At 44.7% G+C, this 16,156-nt stretch overlaps 1 protein-coding gene across 4 annotated transcripts in view; it reads right to left on the bottom strand.

Moving 5' to 3' along the window:
* fam120b (family with sequence similarity 120 member B) overlaps positions 1-16,156 on the bottom strand; it is a 93,467-nt gene that overhangs the window by 72,556 nt on the left and 4,755 nt on the right. For 3 of the 4 annotated variants that reach the window (XM_067988602.1, XM_067988601.1, XM_067988604.1), the window contains exons 2-3: positions 11,278-11,336; positions 1,910-2,962 (exon numbers count right to left, since the gene is read on the bottom strand). In XM_067988602.1, the coding sequence (XP_067844703.1) occupies positions 1,910-2,920 (1,011 nt within the window). In that variant the 5' untranslated portion in view covers positions 2,921-2,962; positions 11,278-11,336. Of the gene's footprint in view, positions 1-1,909; positions 2,963-11,277; positions 11,343-16,156 lie in introns of those variants that run through there. The other variant, XM_067988603.1, reaches the window with a different exon arrangement.

Below are 16,156 nucleotides of genomic sequence, written 5' to 3'. Positions count from 1 at the left end.
TCTTAGGAACACTGGTTACTCGTGGTCTATTTGAATGAACAATTCCTTTTAAATGGGTTTGATTCCATTGAAAATATTCTTCCACCAACAGCTCATTCCAAGTCTAGTGCCCAATACAGAGAAGTAAATAACAGTGGATTAGATTAGGCAGAGGCCTTTCTGAGGTCTGGTTTCAAATCCAGCTCACTCTCCACTGCCTGATGGCTGCGAGGGTTTTCTGTCAAGTGGGAAATTGTCATGCAGTTGGGTTGCTCTTTGGAGGCTGGTGCTGGGGCACATTGTTGAGGGAACTTACTTTGCTATACCTGATCTGGGAGTGCTTGATACCAACAGTGGGTGCCCGAAATAAATGGTGTTCCATTTCTCAATCTCTGACACCCCTAACATAAAAATTCACTAAAAAAAGCACATTAACAAAAAACTGCCACAAAGGGAAGTGATCCTGAATTTTATTTTAAAGGAAAGAGAAAGAGAAACAATTCTCAGAATTTAGAAGAACATATATATAGATATATATATATATTGTTGCTGAAGTTATCCTTATGAAAGTGAAGGATGTCATATTAGGCAAAGAACATCCTTCCACTTCTTGCACCCAGTGCCAACATTAAGTCCTCCGAGCTCACATGTACCATGAGTTATATGGAGAACTCTTGTCTCCACACTGCCTGCTAAATTGCCATTGTCCAATCCCCAGTAGAGGATGCTGTTCTGCACCAACGCAACACTTCCACTTCCCACATTAACCACCCTTGTCGACTAGGCGTTTTGACCATATTTTTAAAATTTGTTAACAGGATGTCGGCAAGGCTGCATATATTTCCCATCCCTAGCTGATTCTGAGCAGGTGGCGATGGGCCTTCTCCTTGAACCACTGCAGTTCCTTGAGGTGATGATGCTCCCACAATAGTGTTAAGTAGGGAATTCTAGGGATTTTGACCTAGTGACAATAAAAAAAAATGGCGATATATATGTCCAAGTTGAGGATTGTGTGAGACTTTGAAGGGAACCTGGAGGTGATGGTATTCCCACATTGCTGCTCTTGTCCTTCTTAGTGGTAGAGGTCACAGAGCTGGGAGCTGCTGTGGAAATAATATTGGTGAGTTGCTGCAGTGCAACCCTCCGGTGTAGTACTGAGGGGGTGCTGCATTGTTGGAGGTGCCATCTTTCCAAAGAGGCCCCATCTGCCCTCTCGGGTGGACGTAAAAGATCCAATGGCACTATTTTGAAGAACAACGAGAGGAGTTCTCCCCGGTGTCGAGGGCCGTATTTATCCCTCAACCAACATCACCAAAAAAGATTATCTGGTCATTATCACAAATTATTGTTTGTGGGACCTTGCTGTGTGCAAATTGGCTGCTGCGTTTCCTAAATTACAACAGAGATTACACTTCAAAAGTACCATATTGGCTGTAATGGGCTTTTGGACGTCTTAAAGTTGTGAAAGTCGCTATATAAATCCAAGTTCTTTCTTTTCTTTATAAGAAGTTGCCGTCTGCCGCTGGTGACAAAGAGGGTGGGTGTTGGGTGTGCCAAAATGTGGCTAGTTTTGTCCTGTGGACTCTCACCCACTAAGACAGGGTTGTAGCTGCACAGCTCATTTCAGTTTGGGCAGCTAGAACCAGGAGAGCGATGATGCCCATCCCTTCACTTTGAGCCAGATACAAACCCAGGTCCCAGAGGTGAAAGCTCCTTGTACTAATTAATTACACCACATAGGCCCTAATTAACATTTTTAAACTAGCCACTGTACATTAAATATGTTTCTCAGCTCACTAATACAATTCTCTGTTTCATGCACTTGTTAACCCAATACCTTAGATACTGCCAGCACAGTTTGCATCAACTCTTTTCATCAAGCATATGTTACCTACCGTACTAAAATTTAGACAGCGAGTAATATACACACCTGCAATATCTTCTGGTCCGGGTACATGGCATTTTCATGTTGGCCTGTCACTGGAGATGTTTTGTTGTGAGGAAGCCACGGTGAGTGCTGCCCAGACAGTACGTAGGATTCCACACCCTCTTCCAGCAAGCCTTCAATTGAGTGGCGCAGATTTCTCTCCGCCTCCCTCAATCCGTCGTGCGAACGGGGCATGCCGGAGATGTAATGCGCCACTGCCGAGACCACCTCCTTCTTCTGTCTCGCGTTTGGGCCACTTGGTGAGTATCCAGCCAAGCATTTGTGCTTCAGTCCTTCCAGCAAGTTTTCTGGCACCACGTCGTTGCCAAGAAGACAGGCCAAGAGTGGCAAGTCTGTCATCTGCAGGCTGAGGGAGCGGCAGAGATTTTCTCGGGAGTACATGACGGTAGCTAGCTTGTCCAGACGCAGCTTGTTAATTGAAAGGTACGGCGCAGTGTCGTAAATGAGGTAGTCCGTGTCCTGACCCAGGATTGCCATACAATCATTTAACCTGGCGTAGTTGGCGACTTCATAATCTGCCTCCTGCAGGGAACATATGGTGTCTAAGCCCATGGACTTAAAGGCAAAGCGAGTGAATGTGGCCAATCCAGATGGAATGCAGAACATGTCTCTTCCTGGTTGGCAGGCCTTTGCTTTTATATACTGAAAGAGTTTTGCTATCTCTCGGTTGTTCCTCAACCTGCGCTTGACCCATTCTTTCCTTTTCTTCTGTTCTATTACCCCATCAAAGAGAAACACCAGCCCGATGCCAGCTGCTGCAAAAGCATCCACAAAGGTTTTCAGGCTCTGCAGGTACTCACGCCACTGCCCACCATGAACCCAGGCCTCTGGGGTGTACCAGTATCGGAGACATGCCATAGCTTCCACCACCACAACTGAAGAACGCCCGGGATAGGTGCGTCGGTGATGCTCTGTCATCTCCTTCAAATCCACCTGTACACTCGTAGCTGGGCAGACGTGATCCACAAACCACTGAAGACCCTTCACACCCATTGCTGCAGTTAGTCAATAATTTCAACAAATAGTATAGTAGGTCTGGAGAATAAGGAAAATATCAAACAATCAATTATAAAGGAAGAACTTATATTATACAGCACCTTTCATATCCCAAAATGCTTCACAGTCAACAAATTACATTTGAAGCCTAGTCATTGTTTTGTTGGTAATTGCAGCAGCCAATTTGCACACAAGACCCCACAAATAGCAGAGATGAATGACCAGAGAATCTGCTTTTGCGGTATTAGCTGAGCCTTTCTACAAGGCACAAGTCAGGAGTGTGATGGAATACTCTCCACTTGCCTGGATGAGTGCAGCTCCAACAACACTCAAGAAGCTTGACACCATCCAGGACAAAGCAGCCCGCTTGATTGGCACCCCATCCATCATCCTAAACATTCACTCCCTTCACCACCGGTGCACTGTGGCTGAAGTGTGTACCATCTACAGGATGCACTGCAGCAACTCACTAAGGCTTCTTCGACAGCACCTACCAAACCCGTGACCTCTACCACCTAGAAGGACAAGGGCAGCAGGCACATGAGAACACCACCACCTGCACGTTCCCCTCCAAGTCACACACCATTCCGACTTGGAAATATATCATCGTTCCTTCGCCGTCGCTGGGTCAAGATCCTGGAACTCCCTACCTAACAGCACTGTGGGAGAACCTTCACCACACGGACTGCAGCGGTTCAAGAAGGCGGCTCACCACCACCTTCTCAAGGGCAACTAGGGATGGACAACAAATGCTGGTCTTGCCAGCGACGCCCACATCCCATGAACGAACAAAAAAAGACAGGAGGTGAGCTCCCCTACTCTTCTTTTAAAAAGTGCCATAGGATCTTTTACATCCACTGACCAGGCAGATGTGGCCTCGGTTCAATGTCTCATCCAAAATAAAGCACCTCTGTCGATGTGGTGCTCCCTCAGTACTGCACCGAAGTGTCAGCCTAGATTATGAGCACAAAACCTGCAGTGGGATTTGAACCCACAACCTTCTGACTCAGAGATGAGAGTGCTGCCAATGAACTGAGCTGTCGGCAACGTCCCAAAGCATAACTCTATATCCTCGAGAACATACCGGCCCGTACGCAGGCCGGCGTGAATTGGGCCCTGGGACTGATCCCTGCACCAGAACAGGTAGAACCGAGGCCCAACTGATATTGGCCTCATTTACGTCAGACCAGCAAGCTACAGAGACCCGCTGTGTGTCTCCAGGCAGCTTGCTGAAGAGAATTTTGGGCCATTGCATCGCTGGCAGCAGCCCTCAGGTAGTTCTTGGATGTGGGGGGGAAGAGGGGGCGATCGGGAGGGGGCTGAGCAGGAGTCAGCAACGGTCTTGGGAGCTGCAGTGGAGCTGGGAGGAACATTCCTGCATCTTCCGACTCCACATTCAGGTAATTATATTTTACAAAACTTACCTTTTTGGTGGCGGCCTGCAGCGTTCCCTGATTAGGCCACGTGTAGACCACGCTTTATTAAACACAGCCGGTCATGGCAAACCAATTTGGTAAAGTGGGCATCATAGAGGCATTAAGCCCCTTATTTGTATATGCGAAGGGCCTGATGCCTGCTTCAGGCGTGGGTGGCACACTGCTGGCTCAGAATGTTCACGCACATGCCTCCCACCACATTGGACACTTCTGCACCAGTCTTATGCAGCGTCATCGAATTTCTAGGCCACTTTGTTGTGACAGTATATATCCTCTTGCTATTTTATTTGGTTAGTCCTTCCGCTAAAACAGTAGATAGAGTAATTTCAGATGAACATGTTAAGTGTCCATACGTTCTTAAGGCCTAACTTTTGCAACAATTGCAGTTCGGAAAGGCCACACCTCACAGCACTCACTATAATAAACCTTAGACGACGACTGTGCAGATTCAGAATACTGGAATTCTTAAACATTCTGTGTCTGTAACATCAATTCCTGATGTGATGTACCTAGAGCATGACTATATAGTTAGATCTAGGGCATGCAACTAGCATAAGGTCTCGTATGTTAATTGTGCTGCCAACACCACTCTAAGCTGTGTCTTATGCATTACGTTACACAGCAGGGTTGTAACAAGGGAATTTTCAGTGCGTGTGCTGCAAACCAATATTGCTGATTACTCGACAGTCAGAGGTTACTTTCTATATACCCGCCATGAACTAGGGGTTGGGGGCGGAGAAGAGGAGACATCCACTTTGGGTAGCAAAGAGACAATTATTGTATTATGTTTCATGCATTTAGTCAAATCCTCAAGAGTACAGAAATTTCCATGAAAGCACTTGCTATAAATCACCTGCTGTTCACCAAAATTGCTCTCATCAGGAATTCCCATTTGCACTGTCACTAACCTGATCCCCAAACTAATTATCACAGTCTTCTGTATAACTGAGAAATCCATCAATGTGTGTTATCACCTCCTGTTTGCCAATATGAACATCGCAAAACAAGAAACACATACAAGAAATCCAGCTTTTGGGGCTTTGGAAGGGTCCGCAGCTAAAGGTGCTCGGACCCCACTGGCAGCTTACGCGGGTCAGAAAGTTGGGTCTCCAACCTCACATGCTGTGTTCCTCTCGCGCCCTCAATTTCTAGATGGCAAGTTTTGACGAGAGAAAGTGGGCCTTGCCATGAGCCTGCAGAACCCTAGTTTGCAGAGGGAAATCAGGCCCTGACTTTAGATGAGGTGGTGCCTTCACGCAAGCTGCCTGTATAAAAGGGTGCAACGTTAAGAAGGTGGCCCACCCTGGTTTGAAGCTTGTCTTGAAGCTGGCTTGCTGCAGTTTGATTTGTCGCCATTTCAGAGTTTTTTCCGCCTGAGCATTTTTAACTACTTGCTTGTAACATCCTGCACATTTGTGAAGGCTCCATTTTTGGTCATTTTGGCAGAAGGGCAAGGGTGGGGGGGGAGGGGGGGGGAAATTCTGCAAGTTACACTTGCCTGATGTTTCGGGTATTGTTGCTACTGCTGTCCCAAATGCAGTCAAGCAAGGTGGGAGGATGGAAATCCTTTTGGAGATTTCAATTGTGCTCTATTACCTGGATGAACAAGACCAGTTTACAAGGACACGCCATCTTTAGGACCCAGTAGCTGAAGAGCACTCAGAACTTTTTTCTAATTGGCAGGGTCCCCACGATTGCAGGGCATCGTTGAGGGTACTCGTGGCCATCACAAGTCCATGTGAGAACTACAACATTTTCACGTACAGGATGGGCTTCCATTCTATAAATGTGTAGACGATTAATGATCACAGAAATATAGTCCTGCACATGAAATGCCCATTTACCAGGGCGCAGCCGTGGCTCATTTATTCTGCAACAGTCCACCGGGCCGTGACTCTTTGAACGGTCCTGTGGATTGAATAATTGGCTTTTAGAAAACCAGGGCTGCCCCGGCACATGACATTAATCGGGAACCTCCACTCATCAGTGTGGCACCAATACAACAAGCCCCCGTGTCTCCGCCAGTGTGTGTGGAGCACACCATTAACATGCTGAAACATCTGGTTCTGCTGGTTGGCCCGGTCAGGAATGGGTAATGCTCTACCGTCCAGCCAAGATGAGCAAGATCACCACTGTGTACTGCATGCTTCACAATCCAGAGAGGTGTCGGTGTGTACGTAGTGGAGGGTAACCAGAGACCTGATGGCCCCCAGGAACAGTGATGGAGGAGTCTGGGACGTTGAGTGATAGGTTAGATTCTGTAAGTATGACTATGTCAGGCTGTTGCTTGACTAGTCTGTGGGACAGCTCTCCCAATTTGGACACCAGTCCCCAGATGTTTGTGCGGAGGACTTTGCAGGGTCAACCGGGCTGGGTGTATCTTCATCGTGTCCTGATTCGATGCCTAGAAATCTGACATAAAAATAGAAAATGCTGGAAATGCAGCTGAAAAGAAAGAACAGATGACCTTAATGTTTTGTGACCCCCCAAAACACAAAATCTTCAGACAAGAGGGAAGAAAAGTTCTTTCCATTGCAACAGAATCAATGCTTCACACAAAACTGAAGCAGTTCACTGCTAAAAGTGGCCAATGTATTTTGTAGCAAGCAGACACACCTAGAATGCTTCACCAAGAAGAAAAATTGCATCAGATCAGAGTGAAACTTTGTCACTGTCACTTTGGGGATGCAAGGTGAAAACGACCATATTGTGAATTCACTCTTGGAGTGGGTTTCAAATATCAACATACTGGTGGCAAGGCTGCATTCTTCAACCTTGTTTGCACTGCAGTAAATCAGGGTCATCTCTAATATTGTCTTGCACAGGCACAGCTTCCACTACTGCAATATCACATCACCGTGTTGACAAAACACAATGCTGAGAAATGAATTGTTTGCTCAAAGAGGGATCCTGGATTAACAAGAGTCCCAGGGGACTGGGTGGTGCAGTTGGTTAAAACACTCTTTTGTCTTTGGGACCTGGGTTCAAATCCATTCCCAGAGACCTGAATGCAGTGAGGCTGACTCTCAGTGGGCACGAGTCCCAAAGCACAAAAATGCCTCGAGTATGGCGTAAATTGCTTCTATTTGCGTGAAACGAGTCTCACCTGATCGGTTTCATCTGGTGGACTAAACTATTTAAAGATTAGAATTCAGTCATGTTACGTGTTTACTGGACAAATGGAACAAATTGTACTGTGAATTCCTTCCCCTGCCCCAAACAAAATTCTGTGCAAGAAGGGGGGAAACTGGGTGGTACAGTGGGCTGGACACGTATCTTTAATCTCTAGGACCTCAGTTCAAATTCAGCCAGACTGAAGAATGAAAGTTTCCTCTGTCTGCTGGCTGCAGCTGGCTGAATGAAGTTTACGCAGTCATAACCTAGTTCCCACATTGCATGGGCCCACAGTACAAAACTGCTCCGAATTCCGTGCCAATTGCTGTACTCCCTCGGAGAGGTCAGGGAGTTGCCTCTGCAGAAATGGAACAAATGTCACACTGGCCACTGGACTTGACGTTTTAGTCCCTCCACGTTCACACAGTCCAAACCAAATACTCCGGGCTTTCTGATCATCCAAACTTTGGCTTCAGAGAATTGAAACCAATTCAGAAAACCTGAAGTTCATTCCAGGGTTTAGCTGTGGTCCACGCAAAAAACAATTCCAGAGCTCATTCCCGTAGCTCACACAAGACAAGAGAGAGAGAGAGAGAGAGGGAGGAGAAAACAAGTGAGAGAACGTTGCAAACACTTCCTCATTTTAAACCAGCGAAACATGTGCAAAGATGTTGGAATCTGTGCCGAGTTATCTAATCTCAGCAGGTGAGGGGCAGCAGTAGGGGCATTACAATTGGCCTCACTTATGAAGAGAGAGAAAAAATTTAAAAAATCGGCCAGAGCTTCTGCTCCCATTGGTTATCCACTACCTCCTGCTCGAAGTGCGCATGTGTGGATGTCGGTTGAGGGCAGAATTGGGCTTGGTTGTGATGCTTTGAATAGCCTTCATGTGTCTTCCAGCTGCTAGCTCAAGTGGCACTGGCACAGGATGAAGGGCAGGTCAGCTACACACCTTCTCAGTGGCATAAAGGTAAACTATGCCTTTCAGATGGAGACCCAAAAGAATGGGTGGCAAGTGAAAAGTGGCAACCCAGGCAAGATACCAGAGAATACCTAGCACCAAAGAATTACATCCCAGCAGGAGAAAAACGGCAAAAAAATTTAAAGTTTTAATATAATGAAATACAACAACAACTTGCGTTCATACAGTGCCCTTAACGTAGTAAAACGTCCCAAGACACTTCACAGGAGCGTAATCAGACAAAAAAATTGACACCAAGCCAAAGAAGAGAGATATTAGGACAGGTGACCAAAAGGTAGGTTTAATGGAGCAAGTTACAGGAGGAGAGAGAGAGGTGGAGAGGTTTAGGGAGGGAATTTCAGAGCTTAGGGCTGAGATGGCTGAAGGCACGGCCGCCAATGGTGGGGCAAAAGACATGGGGGATGCACAACAGACCAGGGTTTGAAGATGGCAGAGTTCTCAGAAGGTCATAGGGCTGGAGGAGGTTACAGAGCTAGGGAAGAGCAAAGTAATTCAAATACAGTCTATTCCTAATTCAAATTGAAATTGTGAGAATAAAGCCTTCTGTGCTTTTATAGTAAAATTGGTTAATTTTAACTACTGGATAATTCTATTTTTCCAAGCAAAAAACCCCACTGAATTAACAGGAGTAGACTGTAATGAAAAGTGTATGAAAGGAATCTGTGGAAATGAGAATTCCCTGATATCTCCAGTGAGCAACGCTGTAAAATCCACTTGCATTCTATTAATATGGACTCAATATCGACTCTTCTTATGTAGCCAGCTGTTTCCATGCGGTAGCTGTCATCAAAGATTTCACGGTCAGTCCCACTGGTAACTCTCATTTCCATGGATGCCTTTCATACACTTTTACAAATTTTGTTTTAAAGCCTGAAACAGATATCGGACTCAGGCAACAGAGGTGCAGTTTTAAACCGAATCACTATGCTTTTTAATCATCTGCTTTTCTATAATATCAGATGTATTGCATGTTATTTTAAGCTGGTCAGGGATAGTGTTATACTGATAGTGCTTGCAGGGAAAGGAAAAAGTAACCCAGTCAGTCGCACATTTGACAGTAAGAGAACTGAAAAATCCTGAGCAAACACAAGTACAGCTTTAAACTCATTTAACTTCTTTAACTTCAGGCACTGCTTCCCCTCCCACTCCTTTCAAAATTGCTGCGATCCTCCGCTTCTTATCTCCATCCACTCCACTGCCAACCCATTTCCAACCTACCCTATCCTCTCTAAGATGCTGGAGCGTGCTGTTGCACCGCATCCAGTGCCCAACTCTCCCTATTCAAATCCCTTCAGATTGGCTTTAGTCCCGTGCACGACACTGAGGCTGCCCGATCAAACTCACCAACGACATTCGAGGCAACAATCATGGTGCATTGTCCTTTCTCGCCCTCTTTGTGGCTTTCGGTATGGTGGGCCACATCATCCCCATGGGAATATTTTAGAGGAGTTATGTCAGGATGGGAAGAGGAGAATACTGAGTAGGGTGCCTCAGTCTTGGCACCACCAATACTTCTGATTTACATCAATTACTTGAATTGCAATGCAAATTGGTCAAACTTGCAGATGATACCAAACTAGGAAAGGCAATGGAATTAGAGGAGGCATCTCAGATATTACAGAACACGTTGGACAAAATGCGTATGTGAGCACAACAATGGCAGGTAAAATTTAATACAGATGAGTGCAAAGTACTGCACAAAAAGGGGGTAAGAAATGCCGAGGAGGAACTGGGAGAAGGTTTGGGGAACTAACTGAAGGCCTGGTTGAACAGGTAGGTTTTGAGGAGGCTTTTGAAGATGGGAAGAGATGAAGCAAGGCAAAGGGTTTGTGAAGTGAGTTCCAGAGTGCAGGTATGATGCTGAAAGCTCTACCACTGATGGCAGAGCGCAGGTGCAGAAGAATCTAGATTATGAAGAATAGAGAATGAGACCTGCAACTTAGGGTTGGAGGAAATGGTGACGGTGTGGTGGGGTGAGGTCAAGGAGGGATCTGTAAATGAGGATGCACTGAGGAAGCCATTGGAGATTGGTGAGGACATACAGGAACAGGAGTGGGCCATTCAGCCCCTCAAGCCTGTTCCACCATTCAATTAGATTAAGGCTGACCTGTATCTTAACTCCATCTACCCGCCTTGGTTCTGTAACCCTTAATACCCTTGCTTAACAAAAACCTATCAATCAAAGCTTTAAAATTTTCAGTTGACTTAGTGACAAAAGTTAGTCCTCTACGTGAGAACAGTACATAAATACAAATTGCTATAATTCTTCACAGTCCCTGGGCAGCAAATGCACTGTTTTTTTTAACTGAGAATAAAAGCTTCCTTAATCTCTTTTTATACCACAGTGATTTAAAACCTGGTAGTCCCTTTCACTCCTTCACTCTTTCTATGCATACTGACCTTAGCTGGAAACAGTATTGTGTGTTTGATTTCACTAATGTTTCATACAGATGAACTAGCTCATCCCTGATCCACTCTCCCAATGTTGTCACTGGCATTTCAGTAAAATGTAATGGGTGTGTATTTGAGACTGTCACACTATGTCCCCCTTACTTACTTGAGCTGTAATAAACACCCAGCAGTGCAATTATAGACTTTGTCCCACCAAACTTTGGGGAGAGTATTTTGAGCTGTATAATACTACGATGAAGTATTGATGGTTGCAAGTCTCTCACTGGTAATGGTAGCGGTAGTGGGAGTAATTTGAGGCGATGAATTAAGAATTTCCCACAAGAAGCTTCAGTGTGATTTTCCCCATTACTAATGGGCACCAATGTACCAACTGAGCTTGGTGACAACATTGTACCAACATCTCACCGTACCTTTAGTAACGGTTGTCTTACACTGCGACGATGCTTCAATGTTTCATCAACTATTACACCTGGGAAAGATAAAAAAAATTCTATTAAAACTGAAATGGTTGGGGGGAGGCATTGCATTAGTTCAAGAGATGCAACTAAACGAGCAGTCAGCCAAGGTCCCCGGGGAATGGATGGAGAAGGTAGTTCTGGACTTGATGTTCAAAACAGTAGCCCTGTTTCAGAAAAAAATTACATCGCTGCAGATAAAACCTTTGACCCCGAGGAAGATTTTTAAATTGTCCCAGTGACAGGAGCAAAGAAAATTATGTAAATTCCTTAATATATATGCACCCAGTGTAGGCTGCCCTCCAGGGTTTCTTTTTTTAAAAACAAGATGCCTTCCTTGGCAAATGTCTGGTGACAATTACTGCCAATTTTAACTAGGTCCAGGATTACATTATATTGCCCAAAATCAAACTCTCGTGACCTACACTAAAAGAGTTGATGCACGAGATTGGTCTGCTGGTTATATGGCATCTTCTCCATCTTATGGACAAGGGATAACATTGCAGGCTGCCATACAGCTACTATTGCTACTCCATCAGCCATACACTACAGCTAGCATTGATCAGGAGCCTCACTGTAGGTATTGTTTGGGGGGGGGGGGGGGGGGTTGGGGGTGGGTAGGGGAGTTGTCTTTTTCTCCCCTTCCTCTTTGCTGAAGGAGTTGACTCCTTGATGAGGTACAAATTCAGCGAGCGCACGTCACCCTCCTGTGCCTCACTCAAATGGCCATTCGTGTGTGAACCTACTCAGGGAGTGCTGAATTCAGCCAAGGAAAAGCATGTCCTGCCTTCCCTTGACATCCACACGTGTACACTCCCAGCAGGAGTGGGTACCCTGGTTGACCAGACCTGATCGTGTAGGGTAAGTGTGGGTGTGCATGCTTGGCATGAAGAATGGAGGCCATTTTGAATTGGGTGAAACTTGAAGTGCGGCCTAGTCTTGAAGTCTGGTTAGACCCTAGAACTGCGTTCAGTTCTAGGCACTGCGTTCAGTTCTAGGCACCGCACCTCTAGACATAGAGAAGATGTTTCCACTTGTGGGGAGATCAAAGCTAGGGTCTACAAATATAAAATAGTCACCAATAAATCCAATAGGGAATTCAGGAGAAACTTCTTTACTCAGAGTGGTAAGAATGTGGAACTCGCTACCACAAGGAGTAATTGAGATGAATAACGTGGATGTATTTAAGGGGAAGCTAGATGAACATGTGAGGGAGAAAGGAATAGAAGGATATGCTGATAGGGTTAGATGAAGAGAGATGGGAGGAGGTTTGTGTGGAGCATAAATGCCGGCATAAACCAGTTGGGTGAAACGGCTGTAAATTCTATGTAATTTTCCCTGCCTTAGTCTAGGGACACTGAAGTTTATTGTGGTTCCTCTCTATGCCACACTGGCTGGTTCGAGGATTTCTTGACATTCACCTGGGGAAGGAGGAAGCCTCTGAAAGCTTGTGAATTTTAAAATAAAATTGTTGGACTATAACTTGGTGTTGTAAAATTGTTTACAATTGTCAACCCCAGTCCATCACCTGCATCTCCACATCACTGGCTGAGGTCAGATAGCCCATACAGACCAGGAATTAAAGCCAGTCACACACTGTGTTTACCAAGTGAGCTGCTGAGAGAGCTGTACAAGTGGATTCAAAGCATTTCCTTAGCTTCTAATCTACTTTCAGATCATTAAGTGACAGCCCTGGAATTCGTCATAGCTGAAATAAATAAACCCAAACCTAAATGGAAGTTAAACTGTGGCATGGATCCAAGTTCAGGCCGTTGAGTATTGTGCCAATCACCTGGATTGTGTCTCTGGCAATTTTTTGTTATGAGATGTGCATAAACCATTTATCAGGAACTGAATACACTCTTGCCTCTTAAAACAAGCAGCAATGCAAGATCATGAAACGAGAAGTTAATATCAATGATTTGTGAATTTGACTTGCAGCTTCCTGCCGCTAATACTCTAAACTGTCTCACTCCCCTTAAACATCAGTACAGTGCACTATAACAGATAAAAATGTGTGCAATGTTCAGATTATGTCTACAAGGCGAGTGAGTAATGAGATGAATGCAGTAACTGCTATAATTTAAAAAAGCGCTGATGTCACATTCAGCGGTGATCTGGTGCAAATTAATCCAGACCTTATTAAATTCTATTCCACTTACTATTCCTCAGAGTGCAATCCATCCGATGTGGAAATTGACACTTTCCTGCACAGGCTAAATCTCCCCTCCCATAACAAGGCATTAGAAGGACTGAAAAAACTGTATTATAGAGGGAGAAATTGATCCTATTGAGACCGAGGCTAATGGGTTAAGTTTGCAGGTTTGGAACGCATTGTGAGCAAAGGCTATTTTTGCTTACAAAATATGGAGGGACTGAAGCTTGATAACTTAGTGCAAATACGATCTGTGGATGATATATCCAGTGAGTTCTGGTTAACCCAATGTCTCATCTCTCTGCCCCTTCCTCATCAAATGGACAGATGGAGGGTGTGTAAAAAAAAAACCTGGGGTTTATTGCCAATAAATCAGTTAAAAACAGTTGTCTTTAGCATGTATTATTGGGGGGGGGGGTTAGGGATAGCTCAGAGGGGACTCCTGTTCTCCCTCTAAAAAGGAGATATGGTCAACAACTTAACAACAGTTTTGCACGGTTCCATCATATAGTCACGGAATGCAACCGGAGAGGAAAGCACCCCCCCACACACCCAGAATCAGCTGTGACAAGTGGCAGACGTTAAGGATTAGAGAGGCCTAGGGTCTCCAGGATTTGTTCCGGTACTATTGGGAATTTCTGGGTAGGCAAACAGAGAAACTGCCATCTCCCGGCCAACCTCTTCAAATTTCTGTTTGGCACGCTTGCTTTCACAACACAGAGCAGTTTCTGATTTGGGAAAAGGAGCTGTCTAGGTGCTGAAGTTCCTTTATTTCCATTTTTGCAGCTATGTCTTTATTCTGCAATTTTTGCCACTGGCAAAAAGAAAACTGATTGCCAGGAAAAATGAGATAGATATATATGTATATTCTCTAGAGACATGTTTAGGTCCTTGGGACCTTGGCTGACTTCTCATTTACATGCCTCTCAAAATAAAGCAGCTTTCGTAGAGTTGTACTGCTTGTGAAATTTCAACTTTGATTCCAACGACTACATATTAAAAATTAAAAGTTTGTACTTCCCTCCTGGGCCAGTGGGTAACTGCACGGGCCAGTGTGTGAGAAACAGAACAGATCTGATCATCTTTTGTGAAGTTTCATTTCCTTCAAACTTACAACTTTTGACAATCTCAGTGAAAACCCATAAGGCTGGATGTTTGAAATCAGGATAGTACTCAAAGTTTGCGGGCCAATTAAATGCCACATTCTGTAGGACAACATAGCACACTATGTGTCTGAAGTTGTCACATTATTTTTCAAAATTAGCTTTGCAAAATTACTTAAGGTGGCATTTCACCGTGCCCTATTTTAATTCCACCAATTAGGTGGCCCGTGACTGCTACTCATAAATTCATGAACTGGTTATATTTCCATAAATTAGCATAACGCCTCATTTTTTAAAATGCCATTTCATCACTTCTTTTCCTCTTTTATATTTATCCACATCTCAGGATGCATAGGATCGCCAGGCAAAGACACTCTGTCTGCTTGCCCATGTTTGGAGCTCTGCTACAGGTACATGGTGCCTGCGGACTCACTACAGGCTTTCTATGATGGGTGCGTGCTGAATGAGATTGATTACTTCTTTCAACCAATTGTTATTTTAGTCGTTTTATTTTTATTTTAGGATAGATCAGTGTTGGCAAACCACCTGTCATTGTTAGTGGTGCTGAAGGAGGAGGTGGCCATTTGTAGAAGGTTGAAGCCCAAACCCCAAACCCACCAGTTACTGGTCCGTACAAAAACAGTACCGCTCCCCATACTGTGCATCATTCCCCAGGGCAAAGATGGGCAAACAGTCTGCACCCCAGACTCTGCAAACATCAGTCTGTAACCATGCAAGCCATGGCTGGAATGATTTATGCTTCTGTCTTCCTTCAGTTTTGGGGAAATGCCTGACATCTGCTCTGTTAGTGATCGGCAGCTCGCTACATGAAGAAGTGCAGCTGTAAACGTACATCCTTTCATTCAGAGTTACACTGCTGAGCTGTGTCACACCCCTCAGAGAGACTCTCTACACTTAGAGATGGATAATGCTAGTGAGCCAATATTTTATTTTTGTACACTTTTCAGTGATCAAACTCAATACCCAACATCCTTAAAAGTGAAATAGTGAAGGTCACCATTATTTGCAGCGTCATCACCAGAATTTATGTGAACCCTAACAATGGTAGCATGAAATTTTTGCACAGTCCATTTGAGGTATGAAAAACACTCAGCAGTACGATTATAGATTTTCCTTTTCGAACTGCATCTGTGAACAGCATTTTGAACTACACAAGTTACACTGCTACAGTGTTTATTATGTAGAAGGTGTATTCTCACAGATTTACAGAAAGATCTTGCATTTATATAGCGCCTTTCACGACCTCAGGACATCTCAAAGAGCATTACAACCAATGAAGTACTTTTGAAGTGTAGTCACTGTTGTAATGTAGGAAACGCAGCAGCCAATTTGCACACAGTGAGATCTCACAAACAACGTGACAATAACCAGATAATCTGTTTTAGTAATGTTGATTAGAGATAAATATTGGCCAGGAGTACTCTCCTGCTTTTCTTCGAAATAGTGCCGTGGGATTTTTTATATCCGCCTGAGAGGGCAGACAGGGCCTCGGTTTAACGTCTCATCCGAAAGATGGCACCTCCGACAGTGCAGTGCTCCCTCAGTACTGCACCGG

The sequence above is a fragment of the Heptranchias perlo genome, chromosome 8 (genome assembly GCF_035084215.1).
Source record: "Heptranchias perlo isolate sHepPer1 chromosome 8, sHepPer1.hap1, whole genome shotgun sequence".
NCBI lineage: Eukaryota > Metazoa > Chordata > Chondrichthyes > Hexanchiformes > Hexanchidae > Heptranchias > Heptranchias perlo.
The sequence above is the reverse complement of the archived record's forward strand: the minus strand, read 5'-3'. Positions and strand labels throughout refer to the sequence as shown.